The sequence below is a fragment of the Protomyctophum parallelum genome (assembly GCF_964188405.1).
Source record: "Protomyctophum parallelum genome assembly, chromosome: 23".
NCBI classification, from domain to species: Eukaryota; Metazoa; Chordata; class Actinopteri; order Myctophiformes; family Myctophidae; genus Protomyctophum; species Protomyctophum parallelum.
This window is the reverse complement of record NC_139715.1, coordinates 4,294,979-4,319,878: the sequence shown is the minus strand read 5'-3', so window position 1 is coordinate 4,319,878 and position 24,900 is coordinate 4,294,979. Positions and strand designations below refer to the sequence as shown.

At 41.7% G+C, this 24,900-nt stretch overlaps 4 protein-coding genes across 4 annotated transcripts in view; 3 read left to right on the top strand and 1 right to left on the bottom strand.

Moving 5' to 3' along the window:
* Window positions 1–24,900, bottom strand: part of LOC310854364 (stomatin-like protein 2, mitochondrial) — a gene marked incomplete at its 3' end in the record, with an annotated part of 440,440 nt that overhangs the window by 118,627 nt on the left and 296,913 nt on the right. The window lies entirely within an intron of this gene.
* On the top strand, window positions 10,043–11,466 carry LOC310854363 (apelin receptor B-like; the record flags this gene model as incomplete). The annotated part of the gene is made up of 2 exons (XM_083758962.1): window positions 10,043–10,470; window positions 10,800–11,466. The coding sequence occupies 2 exons, from the start codon at window positions 10,043–10,045 to the stop codon at window positions 11,464–11,466; spliced, it is 1,095 nt and encodes a 364-aa protein (XP_083615088.1).
* On the top strand, window positions 17,047–18,478 carry LOC310854362 (apelin receptor B-like; the record flags this gene model as incomplete). The annotated part of the gene is made up of 2 exons (XM_083758961.1): window positions 17,047–17,474; window positions 17,812–18,478. The coding sequence occupies 2 exons, from the start codon at window positions 17,047–17,049 to the stop codon at window positions 18,476–18,478; spliced, it is 1,095 nt and encodes a 364-aa protein (XP_083615087.1).
* On the top strand, window positions 18,931–24,710 carry LOC310854361 (aurora kinase B-like; the record flags this gene model as incomplete). Its single annotated transcript, XM_083758960.1, has 5 exons — window positions 18,931–18,956; window positions 19,260–19,398; window positions 20,123–20,172; window positions 20,595–20,733; window positions 24,699–24,710. The coding sequence occupies 5 exons, from the start codon at window positions 18,931–18,933 to the stop codon at window positions 24,708–24,710; spliced, it is 366 nt and encodes a 121-aa protein (XP_083615086.1).

The following is a 24,900-nucleotide window of genomic DNA, read 5'->3' as shown; positions in this document are numbered from 1 at the left end:
ATATCTCAACTCTTCTTGGCTAATATGACCGCCGCGAACAACTTGGGAACTATGACTAATTATCTATCCGGGACGAAATACCCGGAAATGACCACACCCTATTAAAAATGACCGCTAGTTGAAACATGGCTTTAACTTCTATACCGTTGGAGCTACAGCTATTCTGAGGTGCTCAAAATGTTCAAAATACTCATGTTTGAATACTCAATAGACCATATGCACACGGTGGTCATCTTTCCATAAGTTAATGGCAGGGTGGAAACTAGCCACAATTTGCCAATGACCACCCATACATCCAAACCGACATAGTCCATCCAATCTAATTATATTAAATTGTCAAACTCACCAACATTGCAGCTGTACGAAAAGCTTTAATTATCCTCTTTCTATCTGCAAAGTGTTTGTTTCATAAAAATCCCCGGTAGAGATGTTATGAGTTACTTTATGTCAAGAAATTCCTTCCTAAGTATTTGAGTTTGGAAGCGCTCATTGAATAATCACTCAACGGCCCTGCGTACCACCTGTTTTGAATTTGCACACAATGCAGGAGTCTTGAAAGGGAGCGCTTCCGAACTCTGACACTTGGAAAACAAATCACCTGCAAGGAATTTATTGACATAAAGTAGCTCATAACATGTCTATGTTGGATTTTTATGAAACAAACACTTTGCAGATAGAAAGAGCATCATTCAGGCCTTTTGTACAGCTGCAATGTTTGTGAGTCAATGGCAAATTGCGGATAGTTTCCACCCTGCCATTAACTTGTGGAAAGATGACCGCCGTGTGGATATGGTCTATAGAGCGTCGCAGTCCTGCCCCCTTTCATGACCCAGGAAATGAATCCCAATGCATTTTTCCCATAGACATTTCATAAAGTATTTATTTAAAGACCTTTTAAGCATCGTACGAAGCCAACTCGAGTTGTGGCAAATCATGACAACAAACACAATATTTTGGACCAAACAAATAATTACAAAGAAGAAAAACAACAAAAAATTGTTGTAACCTGCCATTTTTTTCTACTTCTTAATCCTAATTCTTTGTTTGGCCCAAAACATTGTGTTTATTGTCATGATTTATCACGACAAGAGTAGGCTTTGTCCGCGGCGTAAACATCTTTAAATAAATACTTTCTGGAAAGTCTGAGGAAAATGAATGGGGATTTCTTTTCCGGGTCTCACGAGGGGGCCGGGACTACGACGCTCTATTGAGTATTCAAACATGAGTATTCTGAACATTTTGAGCACCTCAGAATATCTGTAGCTCCAACGGTTTCGAAGTTAGAGCCATGTTTCAACTAGCGGTCATTTTAAATAGGGCGGGGTCATTTTCAGGTATTTCGTCCCGGATAGATAATTAGCCATAGTTCCCAAGTTGTTCGCGGCGGTCATATTAGCCAAGAACAGTTGAGATATTCTCTCCTAAATGAAGTGCATACATATCTTAGCCTGGTCCTAGACTAGAATGAATGCCCTATTTCATATAATTAAAAACAAATGAAAGTAATCTACAAGCTAACCAAGCCTTGCATTGCGTCCCGTTGTGAGCCATTTTCTCCGGTGTCCATCCCCGGAAGTCGGAACCCATTTTGAGAATGAGAACTACTGCTTAGTTACGTTTTTGTTTGCTTGTGTGTTCTTAACTGACTGTAGGCCACCGCTAAGACTAATGGATGGATCTAGTGAAGAGTCCGAACCAGCTGATGAGGATGCAATTCCACCTTCACCTCCCCTTGAAATGCACAGACGAACGTCCCAAAGCTGCCCGCCCACCAAAAAAAAGAAAAGCCACAGTGTTACGAGCATCTCCAGTGTGTCTCCTAGATTTTCTTCCGGAAGTATGTAAAGTATGGAATTTTATTTTATTATTATTAAACAAAACAAAAATATATATATAGAGAATTTAACATCTTTAAATATACCTTTATATCCAGGTACCCAAAGTCCAGGACTGACCCCCAGTCCCAGTGGGATTGCAGGGCCACACACAAGCCACAACACTGAAACCCCAGTTAGACCAAAACAAACAAGAGGGAGTGACGACTATGTGTCTCAGAGACAGAGCCTCCCCCCTAGCACCTCAGTGAGGCACCACACTGAAAGCCAGATTGCGAGCACCCCATTGAGTAAGAGCCTCCTCCATGGAACTCCAGTGAGTGGAACCCCATTTTCGAGCACCCCAAACACATCAACTCGGAGCCAGCCCACTGAAAACCTGATTAGCAGCCCTAGTGTAGTGCCAAATTCCACACATCAAATGTTCTTCCAAGTGTTGAAAATGTTAGAGGAAGTAAAGCACACCCAGAAGGTTAATTCAAAAATGTTAAACACCGTGCTGAAGCAGAAAGAGGACGTGGTGCTGCTGGAGCTCCCGGAAGGAGCTACGTTCCCACTGAAGACGGAGGAAGAGGTCCAGGCCATGAACTTGAAGCTCGGCGACAAAGAGTTCAAGGCTACAGTTGTACGTTCAAATCACTCATTCACTTCACCACCTCTGCTCCCCTCTAATCACTGATATTCTCTCTCTCACCCCTGTCAACAGCTTGTGATGACTGTTTCTCCCCTTGATATTATTATTTAGCTAAATGGTAGGGTGTTTCTAAATAGATTTTCCACTTTCTCTTTTCTTGAAGACGTTGGCTTGCATGGCTGCTGTTGTCTCTATTCTCCAATTATTCCATTCTTCCCATCACCTGCTTCCTTTCACTCTAACTATTCATTACTGACATACAGAATGTCCTTCCTGTGACTCATACTCAGGTTGCCATGGTTGCAGACCTCGGTGGAACCAAATTGGACGATTGTGTCAGGCGAATGATGGGATTCCTCATGAGCAATGAGCTGTCCATGCAGTACAATCTCTTTGGACGTAAGGACAAGAAGAAGTTTCGAGACCTGGCTCTTTTTGATGTGCTTTATGGTAAATTTGAGTTTTCATTGTACATTTTCCTTGACATTTCCTTCATTCTTATATGCTCACTACAATTCTGAAGAGAGGCCACTGTTTGTATTTAACTCAGTTTTCAATATTGACATAACATATTCCATCACGTTTAATTTCATGCTGTCACCTGAACTTTGTTATTCTACATGAAAACAAATTTGCCACCATAGATAGCCATAAGACATTTTAAAATCACTGGCTCTGTCCCTCCCCCCTGTTCAGCAAAGAATCCTCAGCAATGTAGCAGACATTAGCCATTATTGCTGTCAGGTTACACATTGTGCATCTCATGTAGTACTTTACAAGCTAGCGGTACTAAGTTGGCTTTTTGTCATTTATTTTTAGTGGCACTCAAGCACAACACCACCACAAAGGACGTGAACCAGAAGGAAGCAGAGCACACGCTGGGAAAATGGTTTACCGGAGCTCGGGATCGAGGTGGGAATAGAGCTGTCAGAGTTCGTAGATCACATGACAACACACTTCACACACAGGAAAGCACACAGGACAATGGGGCACAGTCCCAATAGGCAAAATCTGCCAAAGCATGTGCACACACGCACGCACTCACACATTATGTGAAGAACTACCTCAGTTAGGTATTTCTTTTTTTTTTTAGAATCTTTCACGGTAAATAAACTACCGCCCTCTTTAGTTTACCCTCAGTTGTTATTTCGGGTCAAACGGGTTCCTTGAAAGTCACATTTTGTGTTCTGAAAGTACTATTTGTTAAGTACTTTTAAAGTAATTGTGTTCTGAAAATAACTTTCTATGTAGTTAAAGGGTTAAAGGGATATAAAGGGATATGTTTAAATTTCAATGTTTTTGTGGGTGAAATAATTAATTAAGACCTGGCAGTGTTTCGAGGAAATTGCAATACGGTTGCACTTTGTTTTCATTTGTTTACATTTTAATTCAGTGCAAATCATTTCTTTTGTTAAGATCACGCAGGGCAAAATATTAATTAATACCTGGCAGTGTTAAGGCCTATTCATAGTCTGGATTTTCGGTGGTGAGGTGACCACCGAACTACAACATCAGCTCCAGTGGTCAGCTCACCACCGGAGTGGTGGTCACCTCACCACCGAAAATCCAGACTATGAATAGGCCTTTACGAGGAAATTGCAATACTGTTGCACTTTTTTTTATTTGTTTACATTTTATTTCAGTGCAAATCATTTATTTCGTTAAGACCACGCAGGGCAAAATCTTAATTAATACCTGGCAGTGTTAAGGCTCATATGTACGTAGTCTGGATTTTCGGTGGTTAGGTGACCACCGAACTACAACATGACGTCACGAGCTGCGGTGAAGAGCAAACCACCGCCACTGGCCCTTCTCTCTGTTTTTACTGGTCACCTCACCACCGAAAATCCAGACTATGAATAGGCCTTTAAGAGGAAATATTACATCACATGCAGTGTCACGAGGAAATTGTATACAGCATTGATTTAAATAAACTTTGTCAAAGATATTGTCTGATATTGTATTTTCACCCAGGTAAAAAGTATACTGGCTAAAATGTAGGTGCTTTTTACACCTTAAGTTGTGTTTGCAGTAGTTAAACAGCTGGTTCATGTCAATATTGCTAACAAATTTAAATCCCTTGAGGACCAACTTGAAGTGGGATCTTAATGGGTCTGAAAAGTGCCTAGTGGGCTAGAAGCCCATTCAGATCCTAGTTCAAGCTCATATAGGCAAACACAGGTGGCGCACACATGGTTCCGACATAAAATGGCCCATTTGGACCCCTCCTAAGACCCAGCCAGAAACACACGTAAGCCCATATGGGCTAACACAGGTTAATGCAGCATTAACCCTTATACTAATTTAAGGCTCTATTCCATTTAGTTTAGCACGTGGTTCTCAAACTTTTAAGTTGTCACCCCATATCCTGGCCCCTCTCTCCACTGGATCCCAGTAAAGTAAAAAGATATATTAAAAGATATGTCTGTTCCTTCCTGAAGTGGACCCTCTTGCCCTCTGCAAATAAATATATTCATAACGGCACATTTCTATTCAACTTGTCAACCTGCTATATCTGCTGAGAAGTTCACCATGGCTCAAGCCATTGCATTTAGTTTGTTCTGCAGCCTACATGTTTACCATGTACAGTACAGTAGGCAGCCATGACACAACAACTATTGAAATGTAAATTATGTCCATTCAATGAGGTGTGAGAAGGAGCCATTATGGACAGAACACTCCATTGTTAAACAGCTCATTGGCAGAACAACCAACGACATGTCCACACATGCTCCATATGCTGTTAATTATAGTGTGATATTTTACATTTTTACATGTCCACACATGCTCCATGTAGTTTAATTATAGTGCAGTGATAATTTTATCATGGAAACTCCATTTTATCTCACATGATTAGTATTTTGTTTGCGGCATAATTGTGATATCTTGATTAATGTACGCTTGTGATTCATAACTTAGGCCTGGCAAACTGTTCTTTCTGTGAATGAATGCACTCAAGCGCATATTAAATTATTATTATTTTTGTATATATTTTGTATATTTATATATTTTTATTATATGGCCCATTTGGACCCCTCCTAAGACCCAGCCAGAAACACACGTAAGCCCATATGGGCTAACACAGGTGGGTGCTTTGTGAAAAGTGGGTGGACGGCCCACTTGGAGCCCTTAATGGGCGGACACAAGTCTGGTCTACATGGGTCGCATATAATTCGCCCAGCTGGAACCCACTTAAGGCCCATTCAGATCTCGGTTCAAACCCATATAGGCAAACACAGGTGGCGCACACATGGTTCTGACATAAAATGGCCCAGTTGGATACCACCTAAGACCCAGTTAGAAACCCACGTAAGCCCATATGGGCTAACAAGGTGGGTGCTTTGTGAAAAGTGGGTGCACGGCCCACTTGGAGCCCTTAATGGGCAGACACAAGTCTGGTCTACATGGGTCGCATATAATTCGCCCAGCTGGAACCCACTTAAGGCCCATTCAGATATCGGTTCAAACCCATATAGGCAAACACAGGTGGCGCACACATGGTTCTGACATAAAATGGCCCATTTGGATACCACCTAAGACCCAGTTAGAAACCCACGTAAGCCCATATGGGCTAACACAGGTGGGTGCTTTGTAAAAAGTGGGTGCACGGCCCAGTTAAAACCCATAGCCCATATCAAAACCCATGTCGGGCCCATATGGACATGTTATCTGGTTTAAAAACAACATAAAACAAGAATGATCAGTTAGTTACATTTTATCTACATTTAGCCTATATAACTATCTGCTTATGAACTCACTTATGGTGTGAAAGAGCACATATTTCTTCAAAGTCTAGTAAAATATACAGTAAGAAGTGATTCAACCTGTAGCCATAAAACAGCCTCTAGAGGTCAGAGGTCATCATCTCCCACCTCAGATGATCTGTCTCCTCATTACTTTACAGGATCCTGTTGGCCAGTTGGCAGTGGAGGAAAGTAACTGAGTACATTTAGTAATGTAATTAAGTACAATTTTGAGGTATTTGTACTTCACTTGAGTAATTCCAATTATCAACACTTTTACTTCTACTCCACTACATTTCAGAGACGCGTAATTGTTTACTCCACTACAAGTATTTGAAAATATCCCAATATCACAAAGCTCACCATGTGTGGCATTGCGACACAAATGCCCACCCAATCAACCCACACATGTGCAGCCTGCCAACCCAATCAAATTGGTTATGGGGGATGTTTAGTTTAAGCCAATATAAAACAAATACCACAACATATCTGCACCATTTATCATGTCTGATTGGGTTGGCCACTGGGCAGTATATTTTGAGAAGTCTCAGTGCTGTTAACCGACAGGGTTAAATTAATTGGTTTACTGTTGGTCAAAGAAGGAGAAGATAGATAGATGGATAGATAATCTGATATGATGATAGCATGGTGTTTTATATATATTTAGATAGAGATGGATAGATAATCTGATATGATGATAGCATGGTGTTTTATATACATTTAGATAGAGATGGATAGATACTCTGATATGATGATAGCATGGTGTTTTATATACATTTAGATAGAGATGGATAGATAATCTGATATGATGATAGCATGGTGTTTTATATACATTTAGATAGAGATGGATAGATAATCTGATATGATGATAGCATGGTGTTTTATATACATTTAGATAGAGATGGATAGATAATCTGATATGATGATAGCATGGTGTTTTATATACATTTAGATAGAGATGGATAGATAATCTGATATGATGATAGCATGGTGTTTTATATACATTTAGATAGAGATGGATAGATAATCTGATATGATGATAGCATGGTGTTTTATATACATTTAGATAGAGATGGATAGATAATCTGATATGATGATAGCATGGTGTTTTATATACATTTAGATAGAGATGGATAGATAATCTGATATGATGATAGCATGGTGTTTTATATACATTTAGATAGAGATGGATAGATAATCTGATATGATGATAGCATGGTGTTTTATATACATTTAGATAGAGATGGATAGATAATCTGCTATGATGATAGCATGGTGTTTTATATACATTTAGATAGAGATGGATAGATAATCTGATATGATGATAGCATGGTGTTTTATATACATTTAGATAGAGATGGATAGATAATCTGATATGATGATAGCATGGTGTTTTATATACATTTAGATAGAGATGGATAGATAATCTGATATGATGATAGCATGGTGTTTTATATACATTTAGATAGAGATGGATAGATAATCTGATATGATGATAGCATGGTGTTTTATATACATTTAGATAGAGATGGATAGATACTCTGCTATGCTGATAGCATGGTGTTTTATATACATTTAGATAGAGATGGATAGATAATCTGATATGATGATAGCATGGTGTTTTATATACATTTAGATAGAGATGGATAGATAATCTGATATGATGATAGCATGGTGTTTTATATACATTTAGATAGAGATGGATAGATAATCTGATATGATGATAGCATGGTGTTTTATATACATTTCGGGGGTTTACAGGGATTTTGACCCCCCCTCCACACATGGCGTTTGCCGTCTACCGCTTGCCTGATCTAATGCAGCATTAACCCTTATACTAATGTAAGGCTCTATTCCATTTAGTTTAGCACGTGGTTCTCAAACGTTTAAGTTGTCACCCCATATCCTGGCCCCTCCCTCCACTGGATCCCAGTAAAGTAAAAATATATATTAAAAGATATGTCTGTTCCTTCCTGAAGTGGACCCTCTTGCCCTCTGCAAATAAATATATTCATAACGGCACATTTATATTCAACTTGTCAACCTGCTATATCTGCTGAGAAGTTCACCATGGCTCAAGCCATTGCATTTAGTTTGTTCTGCAGCCTACATGTTTAGCATGTACAGTACAGTAGGCAGCCATGACACAACAACTATTGAAATGTAAATTATGTCCATTCAATGAGGTGTGAGAAGGAGCCATTATGGACAGAACAGTCCATTGTTAAACAGCTCATTGGCAGAACAACCAATGACATGTCCACACATGCTCCATATGCTGTTAAATATAGTGTGATATTTTACATTTTTACATGTCCACACATGCTCCATGTAGTTTAATTATAGTGCAGTGATAATTTTATCATGGAAACTCCATTTAATCTCACATGATTAGTATTTTGTTTGCGGCATAATTGTGATATCTTGATTAATGTACGCTTGTGATTCATAACTTAGGCCTGGCAAACTGTTCTTTCTGTGAATGAATGCACTCAAGCGCATATTGAATTATTATTATTTTTGTATATATTTTGTATATTTATATATTTGTATTCTCACACATTATGAATAGGTTGACCAAAGGAGAAGTTCCCAATTTAATGTATCTTTTTTTAAGAATATTACAAAAATTATATGCAAATTTTTCACCAATGTCCCCCCCCCATGCATGAGAGCCCCCCCATGAACTCTATTTTTTTGTTATTCTTTTGAAAAGCCATGACGAAATATTAAAGAAGAGTATCTCAAGTTGCCATGTATTGCTGTATAATATATATATTTGTTTTCCTAAAATGTTTCATCCCACAATTTTGTAACCCATTTTTTCACCTGCAGTGTCAATTATCTAATGCAATCCTGGGCGCTACACTTCCTCTGCTAACCTGGGGGGGCAGCGGACTGACCTCATGCTTCCTTCAATGCATGAGGAGTCCAAGCTGCTTATTTTCACCTGACAGGGGAGAGTTTCCCCGGCCGGACGTAGTGCGTGGAAGGAACACGTTATTCCGACCAGTTCCTTTCCACTCCATCGGCTGGCCAGGGGGAGGCAGTTTAGAGACCAGGATTACTGCATGGTTTTTGTGAGGGTACCGGGGAGAACATGCAAACTCCACACAGAAAGGCCCTTTCGCCAACCCTGCCTCGGGTATGGGCACGGATGATGGTACTTCAATATATTTTGACGAGAAATATTTTTTATGGAATATTCTGCATTTGTTTATTTATATGGTGTAACAAAAGGGTTAAAAAAGAACACAATCGTGGACTTGTCCACAATGGCTAAATTAGGCCTATTGCTTTCAATTCAATAACAGTTGTGCTGGTCAAGTTTGTTTTTGGGGGGTTTAACACTTTACAGATCAGCATGTTAAAACGTTTGACGTTTGTTAAAATGTTACGTCATTATTGTTATTATTCTCAAGTACCCCCTGTAGTACTCTGTGCACCCCTGGGGTTACCCCCAATTGAGGAACAATGGGTCCTAAGAGGGAGGGGGCTTGGGCATGTCCTAAGAGTGAGGAGGCTAGGGCATGTCCTAGGAGGGAGCTTGGGCATGTCAGGAGGGAGGGGGCTTGGGCATGTCCTAGGATGGGACTAGGGCATGTCCTAGGTTGGAGTTGAGGCTAGGAGGGGTATATAAGGGTCAGACCACTCAGATGTGAGACACACTTCAGAGTGCTGACAACTTCTCCTGGGATCACGTCCATCAGAAGTATAGCTTCACACGGCGGGACGTTGTTTTTGAAGTTTTGTTAATTTGAACCTATACACACAGACTAAAAATACAGATTTCAAAATACGAGAACGGGATCATCAGAGAGGAACAAAAAATGGAGACGGAGATGCAGAACGAAAGCGTCTACGAGTACTATGACTACGAGGAGAACCAGACGTCGTGCGACTACTCAGAGTGGGGACCTTCGTACTCCGTCGTCCCGTTGCTCTACGTGCTCATCTTCGCCCTGGGCCTGTCCGGAAACGGACTGGTCATCTTCACCGTGTGGAGGGCACGGCGGGGCGACAAGCGACGGCGGACCGCCGACGTCTACATCGGCCACCTGGCCGCGGCCGACCTGACCTTCGTGCTCACCCTGCCTCTGTGGGCGGTGTACACGGCCACGGGCTACCACTGGCCCTTCGGAGTGGCCCTGTGCAAGGTCAGCAGCTACGTGGTCCACCTGAACATGTACGCCAGCGTCTACTGCCTCACCTGTATGAGCTACGACCGCTACCTGGCCATCGTACGCTCCTCCTCGAGGTGATTGGAGTTTTTGACTTTCATTTTGATTTGGGTTTTTTACTTTTTTATTTTCAATTTCAATATAGGACGTTTTAAACGTGGGGTTTCCAGTTGTTTTAGTTTATTTTATGAATGAAATGAAGAAGAAAGATTAAAACTATAAGCTCATTTTCTCTATGATTAGTTCTTTTTTTGAAAGTTTTGTAAACAAACAATCCATTTTACAGGTATCTTTTAAATATTATTTCAGTTTTTATAAAATGTGTATTAGTTCAAATTCAGTTATTTTCCTTTAGCTATACTTATACTTAACTATAACAACCCTCTCTGTGCCCTCTTATGTCCAGCTCACAGCTTCGTACCCGGGGCCACATGAGGGCGTCCCTGACAGTGATGTGGCTCCTGTCTGCTCTACTGGCTGCGCCCACTCTCATCTTCCGCACCACCAAACACGAGGAGACGAGCCACCGGACCTCCTGCGTCATGGACTTCAGCCTGGTGGTGACGGATAAGAACAAAGAGAGCCTGCTAGTGGCCGGCCTCAGCCTCTGCTCCTCGGTCCTGGGGTTTCTCCTACCTTTCCTGGCCATGATGGCGTGCTACTTGTTCATCGGATGCACCGTCACGCGCCACTTCGACGGCCGGCTGCTGCGCAAGGAAGAGCAGCGCAAGCGGAGACTGCTGAGGACCATCACCACGCTGGTGGTGGTGTTCGCCGCCTGTTGGACTCCCTTCCACGTGCTGAAGAGTGCCGACGCTCTCTCCTACCTGAACCTGGCCCCGGACTCCTGTGCCTTCCTACGTTTCCTCCTCCTGGCTCACCCCTACGCCACCTGTCTGGCCTACGTCAACAGCTGCCTCAACCCCTTCCTGTATGCCTTCTTTGACGCACGCTTTCGCTCCCAGTGCCTGCGCCTGCTCAACCTGAAGAAGGCTTTGCATGCCAGCCCCGCCATCTTGCTGTCTTGCCAAAATACCCTGGTTCAGAGCCTGGACACAAAGTGTATCAGCTGAGCACGATGGCAATGCCTTTGGTCAGTTGTCAGGACTATAAACGGAGCTAAAGTGGCATGTCCCACATCATGTGACTGAAAAGGGTAACTTGAGGATTGTGGTGTATTGGTTCAGACATTCTCCTCATGGGCTTCCGGTGGAAGCAATTCATGTTCGAGGCAAACTTCTTAAAATTCCTCAAAACAAGGGAACAATCTGCAGTATGCCTACGGTGCAGACACTGTGGGAATGTGTGTCAAATGGACCAATATGTTACTGTTGCTTATTGCAGAGATTATGCACAGTGTAGATGAGCTTGGACCTCTCATACCTCTTCTAGCTCTGGTGAATAACTGTATTAGTATGCTTGTGCTGCATGCACTTGTTTTCATGTCTATGCACTTTATTGTTTTAATTCCAGTCTCATGGGATATATACACTTAGCCTATTGTTTTTTCTGTGACTTGTTTTGCCAGTCAGCAAGAGGAGACCAAGATTGATCATGGTTGTAATGAGCGACCTTGATGTGTAAATATGTGAATACACATTGTGAATGTAAATTACTTTATGAAATTCAAATTTATGATTTGTAATAAAAAGGTGGATTAACAAACAATGAAACGTGTCTGTCTGTTTCTTATGTGTAGTCCCCAGCCAAGACTTAAGGACGCCCCAAATTACGTGACAATTCACGACGAGGGTGAAGCTCCATTTCTGGCAGTACTCAAAGTGGACAGCTTCACAACCCGTGTCATAGAGAAGCTCCAGCAGGAAGGGGTGTTTCAATCTAAAATTGCCAAGTGGACAGAGCTGGGGTTCCCCTGGATGGCAGCCGTGCTCCAGAGGTTCCCCAGCTTAGTGGTAAATGACCCCTCCCCGGTAAAGCAGGGAAGACTGGTGCACATACTTGCCCTCATATCATGTGTTGGGCTATACATGAACCAGGAGTTTGTCGACGACAGGATGGAACCTGAGGGCCACATTAAGTGAAGGTGGGGGCCGCATGTGGCCCCCGGGCCGCCAGTTGCCCACCCCTGGTCTGGAGCAACGGAAGAGCTGTCATGAGTAAACTATAAATGCTTCCATCATACAGTCTGGAGCAACGGAAGAGCTGTCATGAGTAAACTATAAATGCTTCCGTCATACAGTCTGGAGCAACGGAAGAGCTGTCATGAGTAAAATATAACGCGGAAGTGGATACTGGTCTGCTCCCCACTTCCGTTTTGTCTTTACAGTTGCGCAAATTTATCCTAATATAAATAGAAATCATCTAAGCATATATAGCTTGTTGCTTGGGAGAAAAGGAGAAAAGAATAAGCTCTAAAGATATTTTAAAATATATTTCCGTGAACAGAAATGGCAGCTTCCTTACTCGTATTTCGGGAGGTGTAGTTCCAGACTCTATATAGCATTATATATATATATATATATATATATATATATATATATATGCTATATGCTGCTATATATATAGCAGGGATAATTTGGACGTTAAAAGGCTAATTCACCCACTTCCAAGTGTCTACGACACTCGAGACCTGCACCAATCGACTCAGCGTCACCAAATTAGTTAAGGGGAAGTGTCAAAAAAGGGTTAGGGTGAGGGTAAGGGTTAAAAAAAAAACCTTAAAGATTATATTTATTTTCAGGTTTCCAAAAACTGAGTTTGTTATGAAATTTCAGCCACCCCTAGTGGACGAACCAAGTGACCCTAAGGGACGCCGAAGTATCCTATGGATTCACAAGCCTTTGAACTTACTCTGACATGCGTTTGGTTTCTGTAGGATGCTCCTACCCTGAGTTACAGACCGATGAATGCGAAAATTGTTATAATCTAAATTGTTGAAATTGAAAAGAATATTCGTCTTTTTTGTGATTCGAACTGTCATTAAAGACTCAAATAAAGTTGCACATGGTTGTACTAAATAGTAAAAAAATCAGCATGAAAGGATCTTTAAAATGGTGCCAAGCACCTTGAGATCTGATGTTTCGAGGCCTTACAATTAGCAATAGCGCACAAGATTAATTATAAAATACGAGTTTGACATGTCCTCACTCTAACAATTTTAGCTCCACAACTAAAGTTCGTACAGTAATAACACCTATATGGAATAGAATTTTATCTACATTTAGCCTATATAACTATCTGCTTATGAACTCACTTATAGTGTGAAAGAGCACATATTTCTTCAAAGTCTAGTAAAATATACAGTAAGAAGTGATTCAACCTGTAGCCATAAAACAGCCTCTAGAGGTCAGAGGTCATCATCTCCCACCTCAGATGATCTGTCTCCTCATTACTTTACAGGATCCTGTTGGCCAGTTGGCAGTGGAGGAAAGTAACTGAGTACATTTAGTAATGTAATTAAGTACAATTTTGAGGTATTTGTACTTCACTTGAGTAATTCCAATTATCAACACTTTTACTTCTACTCCACTACATTTCAGAGACGCGTAATTGTTTACTCCACTACAAGTATTTGAAAATATCCCAATATCACAAAGCTCACAATGTGTGGCATTGCGACACAAATGCCCACCCAATCAACCCACACATGTGCAGCCTGCCAACCCTATCAAATTGGTTATGGGGGATGTTTAGTTTAAGCCAATATAAAGCAAATACCACAACTACCTGCACCATTTATCATGTCTGATTGGGTTGGCCACTGGGCAGTATATTTTGAGAAGTCTCAGTGCTGTTAACCGACAGGGTTAAATTAATTGGTTTACTGTTGGTCAAAGAAGGAGAAGATAGATAGATGGATAGATAATCTGATATGATGATAGCATGGTGTTTTATATACATTTAGATAGAGATGGATAGATAATCTGATATGATGATAGCATGGTGTTTTATATATATTTAGATAGAGATGGATAGATAATCTGATATGATGATAGCATGGTGTTTTATATACATTTAGATAGAGATGGATAGATACTCTGCTATGATGATAGCATGGTGTTTTATATACATTTAGATAGAGATGGATAGATAATCTGATATGATGATAGCATGGTGTTTTATATACATTTAGATAGAGATGGATAGATAATCTGATATGATGATAGCATGGTGTTTTATATACATTTAGATAGAGATGGATAGATAATCTGATATGATGATAGCATGGTGTTTTATATACATTTAGATAGAGATGGATAGATAATCTGATATGATGATAGCATGGTGTTTTATATACATTTAGATAGAGATGGATAGATAATCTGATATGATGATAGCATGGTGTTTTATATACATTTAGATAGAGATGGATAGATAATCTGATATGATGATAGCATGGTGTTTTATATACATTTAGATAGAGATGGATAGATAATCTGATATGATGATAGCATGGTGTTTTATATACATTTAGATAGAGATGGATAGATAATCTGATATGATGATAGCATGGTGTTTTATATACATTTAGATAGAGATGGATAGATAATCTGCTATGATGATAGCATGGTGTTTTATATACATTTTGGGGGTTTACAGGGATTTTGACCCCCCCCTCCACACATGGCGTTTGCCGTCTACCTGATCTAATGCAGCATTAACCCTTATACTAATTTAAGGCTCTATTCCATTTCGTTTAGCATGTGGTTCTCAAACGTTTAAGTTGTCACCCCATATCCTGGCCCCTCCCTCCACTGGATCCCAGTAAAGTAAAAAGATATATTAAAAGATATGTCTGTTCCTTCCTGAAGTGGACCCTCTTGCCCTCTGCAAATAAATATATTCATAACGGCACATTTCTATTCAACTTGTCAACCTGCTATATCTGCTGAGAAGTTCACCATGGCTCAAGCCATTGCATTTAGTTTGTTCTGCAGCCTACATGTTTAGCATGTACAGTACAGTAGGCAGCCATGACACAACAACTATTGAAATGTAAATTATGTCCATTCAATGAGGTGTGAGAAGGAGCCATTATGGACAGAACACTCCATTGTTAAACAGCTCATTGGCAGAACAACCGACATGTCCACACATGCTCCATATGCTGTTAATTATAGTGTGATATTTTACATTTTTACATGTCCACACATGCTCCATGTAGTTTAATTATAGTGCAGTGATAATTTTATCATGGAAACTCCATTTAATCTCACATGATTAGTATTTTGTTTGCGGCATAATTGTGATATCTTGATTAATGTACGCTTGTGATTCATAACTTAGGCCTGGCAAACTGTTCTTTCTGTGAATGAATGCACTCAAGCGCATATTAAATTATTATTATTTTTGTATATATTTTGTATATTTATATATTTGTATTCTCACACATTATGAATAGGTTGACCAAAGGAGAAGTTCCCAATTTAATGTATATTTTTTTAAGAATATTAAAAAAATTATATGCACATTTTTCACCAATGTCCCCCCCCCCCCCCATGCATGAGAGCCCCCCCATGAAATCTATTTTTTTGTTATTCTTTTGAAAAGCCATGACGAAATATTAAAGAAGAGTATCTCAAGTTGCCATGTATTGCTGTATAATATATATATTTGTTTTCCTAAAATGTTTCATCCCACAATTTTGTAACCCATTTTTTCACCTGCAGTGTCAATTATCTAATGCAATCCTGGGCGCTACAATTCCTCTGCTAACCTGGGGGGGCAGCGGACTGACCTCATGCTTCCTTCAATGCATGAGGAGTCCAAGCTGCTTATTTTCACCTGACAGGGGAGAGTTTCCCCGGCCGGACGTAGTGCGTGGAAGGAACACGTTATTCCGACCAGTTCCTTTCCACTCCATCGGGCCCCCCCAGCTGGCCAGGGGGAGGCAGTTTAGAGACCAGGATTACTGCATGCTTTTTGTGAGGGTACCTACCCTAGGGGACACGGGGAGAACATGCAAACTCCACACAGAAAGGCCCTTTCGCCAACCCCGCCTCGGGTATGGGCACGGATGATGGTACTTAAATATATTTTGACGAGAAATATTTTTTATGGAATATTCTGCATTTGTTTATTTATATGGTGTAACAAAAGGGTTAAAAAAGAACACAATCGTGAACTTGTCCACAATGGCTAATAAATTAGGCCTATTGCTTTCAATTCAATAACAGTTGTGCTGGTCAAGTTTGTTTTTGGGGGGTTTAACACTTTACAGATCAGCATGTTAAAACGTTTGACGTTTGTTAAAATGTTACGTCATTATTGTTATTATTCTCAAGTACCCCCTGTAGTACTCTGTGCACCCCTGGGGTTACCCCCAATTGAGGAACAATGGGTCCTAAGAGGGAGGGGGCTTGGGCATGTCCTAAGAGGGAGGGGGCTAGGGCATGTCCTAGGAGGGAGCTTGGGCATGTCAGGAGGGAGGGGGCTTGGGCATGTCCTAGGATGGGACTAGGGCATGTCCTAGGTTGGAGGTGAGGCTAGGAGGGGTATATAAGGGTCAGACCACTCAGATGTGAGACACACTTCAGAGTGCTGACAACTTCTCCTGGGATCACGTCCATCAGAAGTATAGCTTCACACGGCGGAACGTTGTTTTTGAAGTTTCGTTAATTTGAACCTATACACACAGACTAAAAATACAGATTTCAAAATACGAGAACGGGATCATCAGAGAGGAACAAAAAATGGAGACGGAGATGCAGAACGAAAGCGTCTACGAGTACTATGACTACGAGGAGAACCAGACGTCGTGCGACTACTCAGAGTGGGGACCTTCGTACTCCGTCGTCCCGTTGCTCTACGTGCTCATCTTCGCCCTGGGCCTGTCCGGAAACGGACTGGTCATCTTCACCGTGTGGAGGGCACGGCGGGGCGACAAGCGACGGCGCACCGCCGACGTCTACATCGGCCACCTGGCCGCGGCCGACCTGACCTTCGTGCTCACCCTGCCTCTGTGGGCGGTGTACACGGCCACGGGCTACCACTGGCCCTTCGGAGTGGCCCTGTGCAAGGTCAGCAGCTACGTGGTCCACCTGAACATGTACGCCAGCGTCTACTGCCTCACCTGTATGAGCTACGACCGCTACCTGGCCATCGTACGCTCCTCCTCGAGGTGATTGGAGTTTTTGACTTTCATTTTGATTTGGGTTTTTTACTTTTTTATTTTCAATTTCAATATAGGACGTTTTAAACGTGGGGTTTCCAGTTGTTTTATTTTATTTTATGAATGAAATGAAGAAGAAAGATTAAAACTATAAGCACATTTTCTCTATGATTAGTTCTTTTTTTGAAAGTTTTGTAAACAAACAATCCATTTTACAGGTATCTTTTAAATATTATTTCAGTTTTTATAAAATGTGTATTAGTTCAAATTCAGTTATTTTCCTTTAGCTATACTTATACTTAACTATAACAGCTTTAAACAACTCTCTGTGCCCTCTTATGTCCAGCTCACAGCTTCGTACCCGGGGCCACATGAGGGCGTCCCTGACAGTGATGTGGCTCCTGTCTGCTCTACTGGCTGCGCCCACTCTCATCTTCCGCACCACCAAACACGAGGAGACGAGCCACCGGACCTCCTGCGTCATGGACTTCAGCCTGGTGGTGACGGATAAGAACAAAGAGAGCCTGCTGGTGGCCGGCCTCAGCCTCTGCTCCTCGGTCCTGGGGTTTCTCCTACCTTTCCTGGCCATGATGGCGTGCTACTTGTTCATCGGATGCACCGTCACGCGCCACTTCGACGGCCGGCTGCTGCGCAAGGAAGAGCAGCGCAAGCGGAGACTGCTGAGGACCATCACCACGCTGGTAGTGGTATTCGCCGCCTGTTGGACTCCCTTCCACGTGCTGAAGAGTGCCGACGCTCTCTCCTACCTGAACCTGGCCCCGGACTCCTGTGCCTTCCTACGTTTCCTCCTCCTGGCTCACCCCTATGCCACCTGTCTGGCCTACGTCAACAGCTGCCTCAACCCCTTCCTGTATGCCTTCTTTGACGCACGCTTTCGCTCCCAGTGCCTGCGCCTGCTCAACCTGAAGAAGGCTTTGCATGCCAGCCCCGCCATCTTGCTGTCCTGCCAAAAGACCCTGGTTCAGAGCCTGGACACAAAGTGTATCAGCTGAGCACGATGGCAATGCCTTTGGTCAGTTGTCAGGACTATAAACGGAGCTAAAGTGGCATGTCCCACATCATGTGACTGAAAAGGGTAAATTGAGGATTGTGGTGTATTGGTTCAGACATTCTCCTCACGGGCTTCCAGTGGAAGCAATTCATGTTCGAGGCAAACTTCTTAAAATTCCTCAAAACAAGGGAACAATCTGAATGTGTGTCAAATGGACCAATATGTTACTGTTGCTTATTGCAGAGATTATGCACAGTGTAGATGAGCTTGGACCTCTCATACCTCTTCTAGCTCTGGTGATTAACTGTATTAGTATGCTTGTGCTGCATGCACTTGTTTTCATGTGTATGCACTTGATTGTTTTAATTCCAGTCTTATGGGATATATACACTTAGCCTATTGGTTTTTGTGTGAATTGTTTTGCCAGTCAGCAAGAGGAGACCAAGATTGATCATGGTTGTAATGAGCGACCTTGATGTGTAAATATGTGAATACACATTGTGAATGTAAATTACTTTATGAAATTCAAATTTATGTTTTGTAATAAAAAGGTGGATTAACAAACAATGAAACGTGTCCGTCTGTTGCGTAGTCCCCAGCCAAGACTATAGGGTTGGGATTCGTTAGGATTTTAACGGTTCCGGATCTTTTTTTTTCAGGCTTATAAAAGCAGTGTATTGGAGCAGCCAGATGATTGTTTTCCACTGAGAGCACACAAAGCTCTCAGCCTGATTTTCTTAAGCAGTGATTCCGTACTTTGTGCATCCTTCTCTTCTCATCAGGACATTCAATGTCAATGACTTTGACATTGGTCGACCACTGGGGAAGGGAAAGTATGGAAATGTTTACCTTGCTAGGGAGAAGTCAGTGAAAGCCACTGTGGCGCTGAAGGTGATATTCAAGTCTCAGATAGAACTAGAAAAAGTGCCCTTCCGGGCACAGGTCTCCACCAGGTTATCCACAGATCCGTGCAGTTAGAGGTAAAAACACTTTTCGGCCAGTTATAGCGCCACCTTGAGGCTGAGTTGAAATTGTTCATGTGGCATTTCGTCCTCGGCCTAGTGGGAATGTGGGTGCACAATTTCACGGAAATCACGCGATGTGTTCATGATTTGCAGCATTTTGTTTGAAACTGAGCACTCCTGTGAACTTTGGAAGCCAATCTTAACCAATCAGGATGGAGTCTGATAAATCTGAAAGACCCGTTTCGTTGAATGGCTCTAGAGAGACTGTGTACCAATTTGCGTGATGTTTGGACAAAATCTGTAGGTGTACTGTGCAAAAACTTGTTTTGCACAAAGCGGCCTCCTGGTGGCGCTATAACAGGCCGTTCTGGAAAGTTTGGGGCAGAGGTTCATGGTTGGCATCCAGGGAGTGTGTGTGCAAAATATGGCATTGAAAAACTTGTTTTGCACAAAGCGGCCTCCTGGTGGCGCTATAACAGGCCGTTCTGGAAAGTTTGGGGCAGAGGTTCATGGTTGGCATCCAGGGAGTGTGTGTGCAAAATATGGCATCGACCGGGTTAACGGTGGCCGAGATTAGCTGTTCACGGACACACGGACACACGGACACACACACACGCGGACGGACGGAGTGCAAAACATACTCTCCCCACATGCCTTCGGCCTGGTGGAGACAAAAAGAGGGCATGGAGCACCAGCTGAGAAGGGAGATTGAGATTCAGTCCCATCTCAGGTTAGTATTTATGTATGTAATATAATGTTCATGTTATTTTAACAATCCTATAACTTAGTATTTGCTTAGTTGAAGACCTTTCCAGATTCAATTTGCATCCAGTTTGATTCTGAATAAAATGTCCAACTTGTATGAACCTAAAAACAATTGTGGTTGAGGTAGTTTTTCCATTTTTTATGGAGCTTCTCCAATAAAGAATTTCACCCTTTTATTTCTGTAAACCTGTGATGTGACAATAAAGTTGAGTTCAATCGAGTGAACCAACCGTAGTCTTGCATTTTCCTACAGAGAAACCCCTATACAGATTTTTTTTTGCCCTGTTGATTTTGCTAACCCTGTCCAATACTACCCTTCTGCAAACTGCTAGTAAACAGTCTAGTAGACTAGCAGATTAAACACTATTAATTTCTCCCTCTCCTCAGACATCCCAATATCCTCCGCTTCTACAACTACTTCCAAGACCGCTCACGAGTCTATCTGATCCTTGAGTATGCACCACGTGGTGAGATGTACAAGGAGCTGCAGAAATGTGGCCGATTTGATGAACAGCGCACTGCTACAGTAAGACAATTGAAAGAGTGCTGTGAATTTTATGTCTTTATTATGTAATATGTATTAATGTTTTGGCCTAATAACAATAGGACTGTCCTGCAATAAATATCACCTTATAGAGTGGTGAAGCTAGTCCTTACAGCTATGCAAATGCATATAACCCTTAAGTGGTTATACAAAGCATATTGGTATGTGGTGTCTGGTTGCATGAACTATTATATCATCAACAGATATTATTTCCCCCTAGACTTTAGACATGGGTCATTGTCCTTGCCTCTGAAAGTGTTAATGACAAGTAAATGCCTGAAGAAGGTCAGTAGACCGAAAGCTTGCCAAAAATAAACTGATTGTGCGCAGATCTGAGTGTGCGGAGCTTCCCTTTATTTTTCCTCATATTCCTTTTGTGGCTCCAGCACCTCTCTATATATATCTATTTATCCAGGGAGGTGTACAAAGTTAGTTTCACATCGTCATTGTTGTTGGTGACATTCCCCGCCCTTTTTTTTGTTTTTTTTGTGCAACCCTTCCCCTTGGGCTGGGCAGAGTGACCAAGAGTGGTCACGCTTGCTCAGCCCACCCTCCCGTTCACCCTCCCATGGGGCACAGGGGAGGCAGAACACAAGGACCAAAATAAATGTAAATACAACACAATAAGGAGAAAACAAATAGTAAAATAAGCAAGATAAACAAAAAAGAACAACGAATGAACAAAATAGAAAATAAATAAAAAACTAAAAATTATTAAGGAACGTGACAAACAGAAAATAAGATACAAACATTATAATATAGCCTACTGCATACCTCCTTGGGACGTTGAAATTGATGCTGGGCAGTTAGATAAAATTACAACTGATCGCTCGGGAGTGTTTCCAAGCCGTTGAAGTATGTTATGAAGGGCCGCCATCTAGCATGGAATTTCCCGATTGAGCCTCTAGTTTGGAATTTCAATTTTTCGAGCTTTATGAAAAACATCACGTCTACCAGCCAGGTGGATATAGGTGGGGGGGAGGGGATTTCCACATGAGCAGAATCCTCCTTCGTGCCAAAAGGGAGGTGAATGCATGCATGGGTGGATTGAAGGATTAGTGTGTCACTGGGGACCCCAAAGATGGCTATGCGAGGGCATGGTTGGATGTCCAGTGCCAGGACATCTGTTAGGGTTTGAAAGAAAGAGACCCAAAATATATATAGTTTAGGGCAAAAAAATAACATATGACTAAGATCAGCAGGGGCGTGGTTACATCGGTCACATCTGTTGTTCACATTAGGATATATCTCTGCTAGTCAGGCTTTGGAGTAATGGATCCTGTGGAGGATTTTAAACTGTATAAGACTCAATCGTGCACACGGAGTGGAAGAATTAACCCTTTCAATTGCCTTACCCCACCAATTGTCCGAGAAGATTGTGTTAATTTCATTCTCCCAGGCGGCTCTGTTCTTAATTGTATTTGTATTACTGTTGAGGGATGTAATGCTAGTGTAAATATTAGAGATGAGTGAGTTCTGATTGGGGTTAAGTTTTAGTATTTTTTCCCATGGTTGAAAAGTTGGTAATGATGGGAAAGAGGGAAATTGTGTGGATATATAGTGTCGCACCTGGAAGTAGCGAAACAGGTGTGTACTTGGAAGGTTGTATTTATTTGATAAAAGTGCGAAGCTAGAGAATATATTGTCATGATAAAGATCTTGGAAACTAGTGATTCCTTTTAGTTTCCACAGTAAAAATGAAGCGTCTAAAACAGAGGGGGGGAATCTGTGATTATTAGTAATAGGACCTAGAATGGAAGCAGAACTGAATTTGAAATGTCGCCGAAACTGGAACCAAATTTTTAATGAGGTTAGGACAACCTGTTTTTTTGTAAACTGAGATAGAGATATTGGGTAGGGTGAACACAGTAAGGCCGGGAGGGATGTAGAGATACAGGAGTTGGCTTCAATCGGGTGCCAGGAAGTATTGATATCATGTAACCAGTAGAGTGTTTTTTGGATATTTGCAGCCCAGTAATAATGCATACAATTTGGGAGAGCGAGGCCTCCTTCTGCCTTGCTTTCCTGTAGTGCATTTTTACTGATTCTGGGATGCTTCCCTGCCCAAATGAATGTTGTAATCAGTTTGTTTAGCGATTGGAAAAAAGATTTGGGTAGATATAACGTAATAGTTTGAAATAAGTACAAAGATTTAGGCAGGATGGACATTTTAATAACGTTAATACGACCCGTTAGTGTTAGAGGAAGGTTCTTCCATCTCTGAAAATCTGAATTAGTTTGAGACATTAACGGTGTAAAGTTAGCAGAGAGTAGAGCCGACTGGGAGCGAGTAACATGGACCCCTAGGTATTTAAATCCTGACTGGGTGATCTTAAAAGGTAAGTTAAGTTGTTGAAGTTGGGAATTAGTTATGTTAAGGGGGAAGCATTCGCTTTTTTGGAGATTGAGTTTGTAGCCTGAGAAAGAGCTAAAGTCGTGTAAGATGGAAATGAAATTGGGAATCGCAACGGTAGGGTTTGTGATATACAGTAATAAATCATCTGCGTATAAGGATACCCGGTGTTCTATTCCGCCCCTAGAAATTCCTTGGAATAGTGTTGAAGAACGTAAAGTTATCGATAGGGGTTCTATTGCTAAAGCAAATAGGAGGGGGCTTAAAGGGCATCCTTGGCGTGAGCCACGTGCTAGCTTAAAGTATTCCGATCGGGTGTCGTTTGTGCACACACTGGCAAGGGGGTTAGTATATAAAAGACGGATCCATGAAATGAAACGATCACCAAATCCAAATTTCCTAAGGACCGCAAACAGATATTCCCACTCTATTCGATCAAATGCTTTATCTGCGTCTAACGAGATAACGAGTTTGGGAGCTTTTAATGTTTGGCCAGAGTAAATAATGTTCATGAGTGTGCGTATGTTGAAAAATGATTGTCGACCCTTGATAAAACCTGTCTGTTCCTTAGAAATGATGTCAGGGACAATACTCTCCAGACGGCCTGCCAGAACTTTAGCCAACACTTTAGCGTCCACATTTAGAAGAGATAACGGCCTATACGAGCCACACTGGGTGGGATCCTTATCTTTTTTGAGTAATACACAAATTGAAGCTTGAGTTAAAGTGGATGGTAATGTACCACGTTCCATTGATTCCTTATACACGTCCAAAAGGACCGGGGCAATTTTATCAGATTTTTTTTTTTTAAATGCAGTCGAGTAGCCGTCCGGGCCTGGGGCCTTCTTACTTTGCATTGAGTTTATAGCATTAATCACCTCATGTAATTTCAGTGGGGAATCCAGTTCACTTGCAGTAGCAAGGTTGACAGTAGGTGAGTTCATGTTATTAAGAAACCTGTCCATAGCAATGGTGTTTGAGGGAAACTCTGATTTATAAAGCGTGGAATAAAATGATTTAAATGTTGCATTAATGTCAGCAGGGTCACAAAGCAGGTTGTCCGAGGTGTCTCTAATCTGAGGGATCAAGCGTGAGGCAGCCTGGCGTTTGAGTTGGTGGGCAAGTAGGCAACCTGCTTTCTCACCATGTTCGTATTGGTTCCCACGGGATTGTAGAAGCATATATTCTTCTTGTTTAGTTGTAAGTAAATCAAATTCAGCTTGTAGGTTCAAGCGGTCCTTGTACAGTTCCGGGGTGGCATGCAAGGCGTGTTGATGATCTAGATTAAGGATGGATTTAGTGAGTCTGTTGATTTTGGTCTTGTATTGTTTCGTGAGATTAGCAGAGTAAGAAATGATTTGGCCTCTGAGAAAGGCTTTTAACGATTCCCATACCAGGGAGTGTGGTATTGACTCGGTTCTATTAGTAGTGAGAAATAAATCAATGGAAGAGGAGATATGATCACAAAAGGATTCATCTGAGAGAAGAAGGGAGTTAAATCTCCAGAGAGGTCGTATTTTAGAGTGAGTTTGTAAGCGTATATCCAGAGATAGTGGAGCGTGGTCGCTTATAACAATTGCGTGGTATTGTGTAGAGAGGACGTTAGGGAGTAGTTTGCCGTCAACGAAAAAGTAGTCAATGCGGCTGTACGAACGATGAACCGGAGAAAAAAACGAATATTCCTTTATGTTTGGATTGTGGAACCTCCATGCGTCGGCGCAGCCATTCTGTAACATCAAATCTGAAAAGGATCTTGACATAGCGGAAGGGGCTGTAGTCTTGGAGTGCATGCCTTT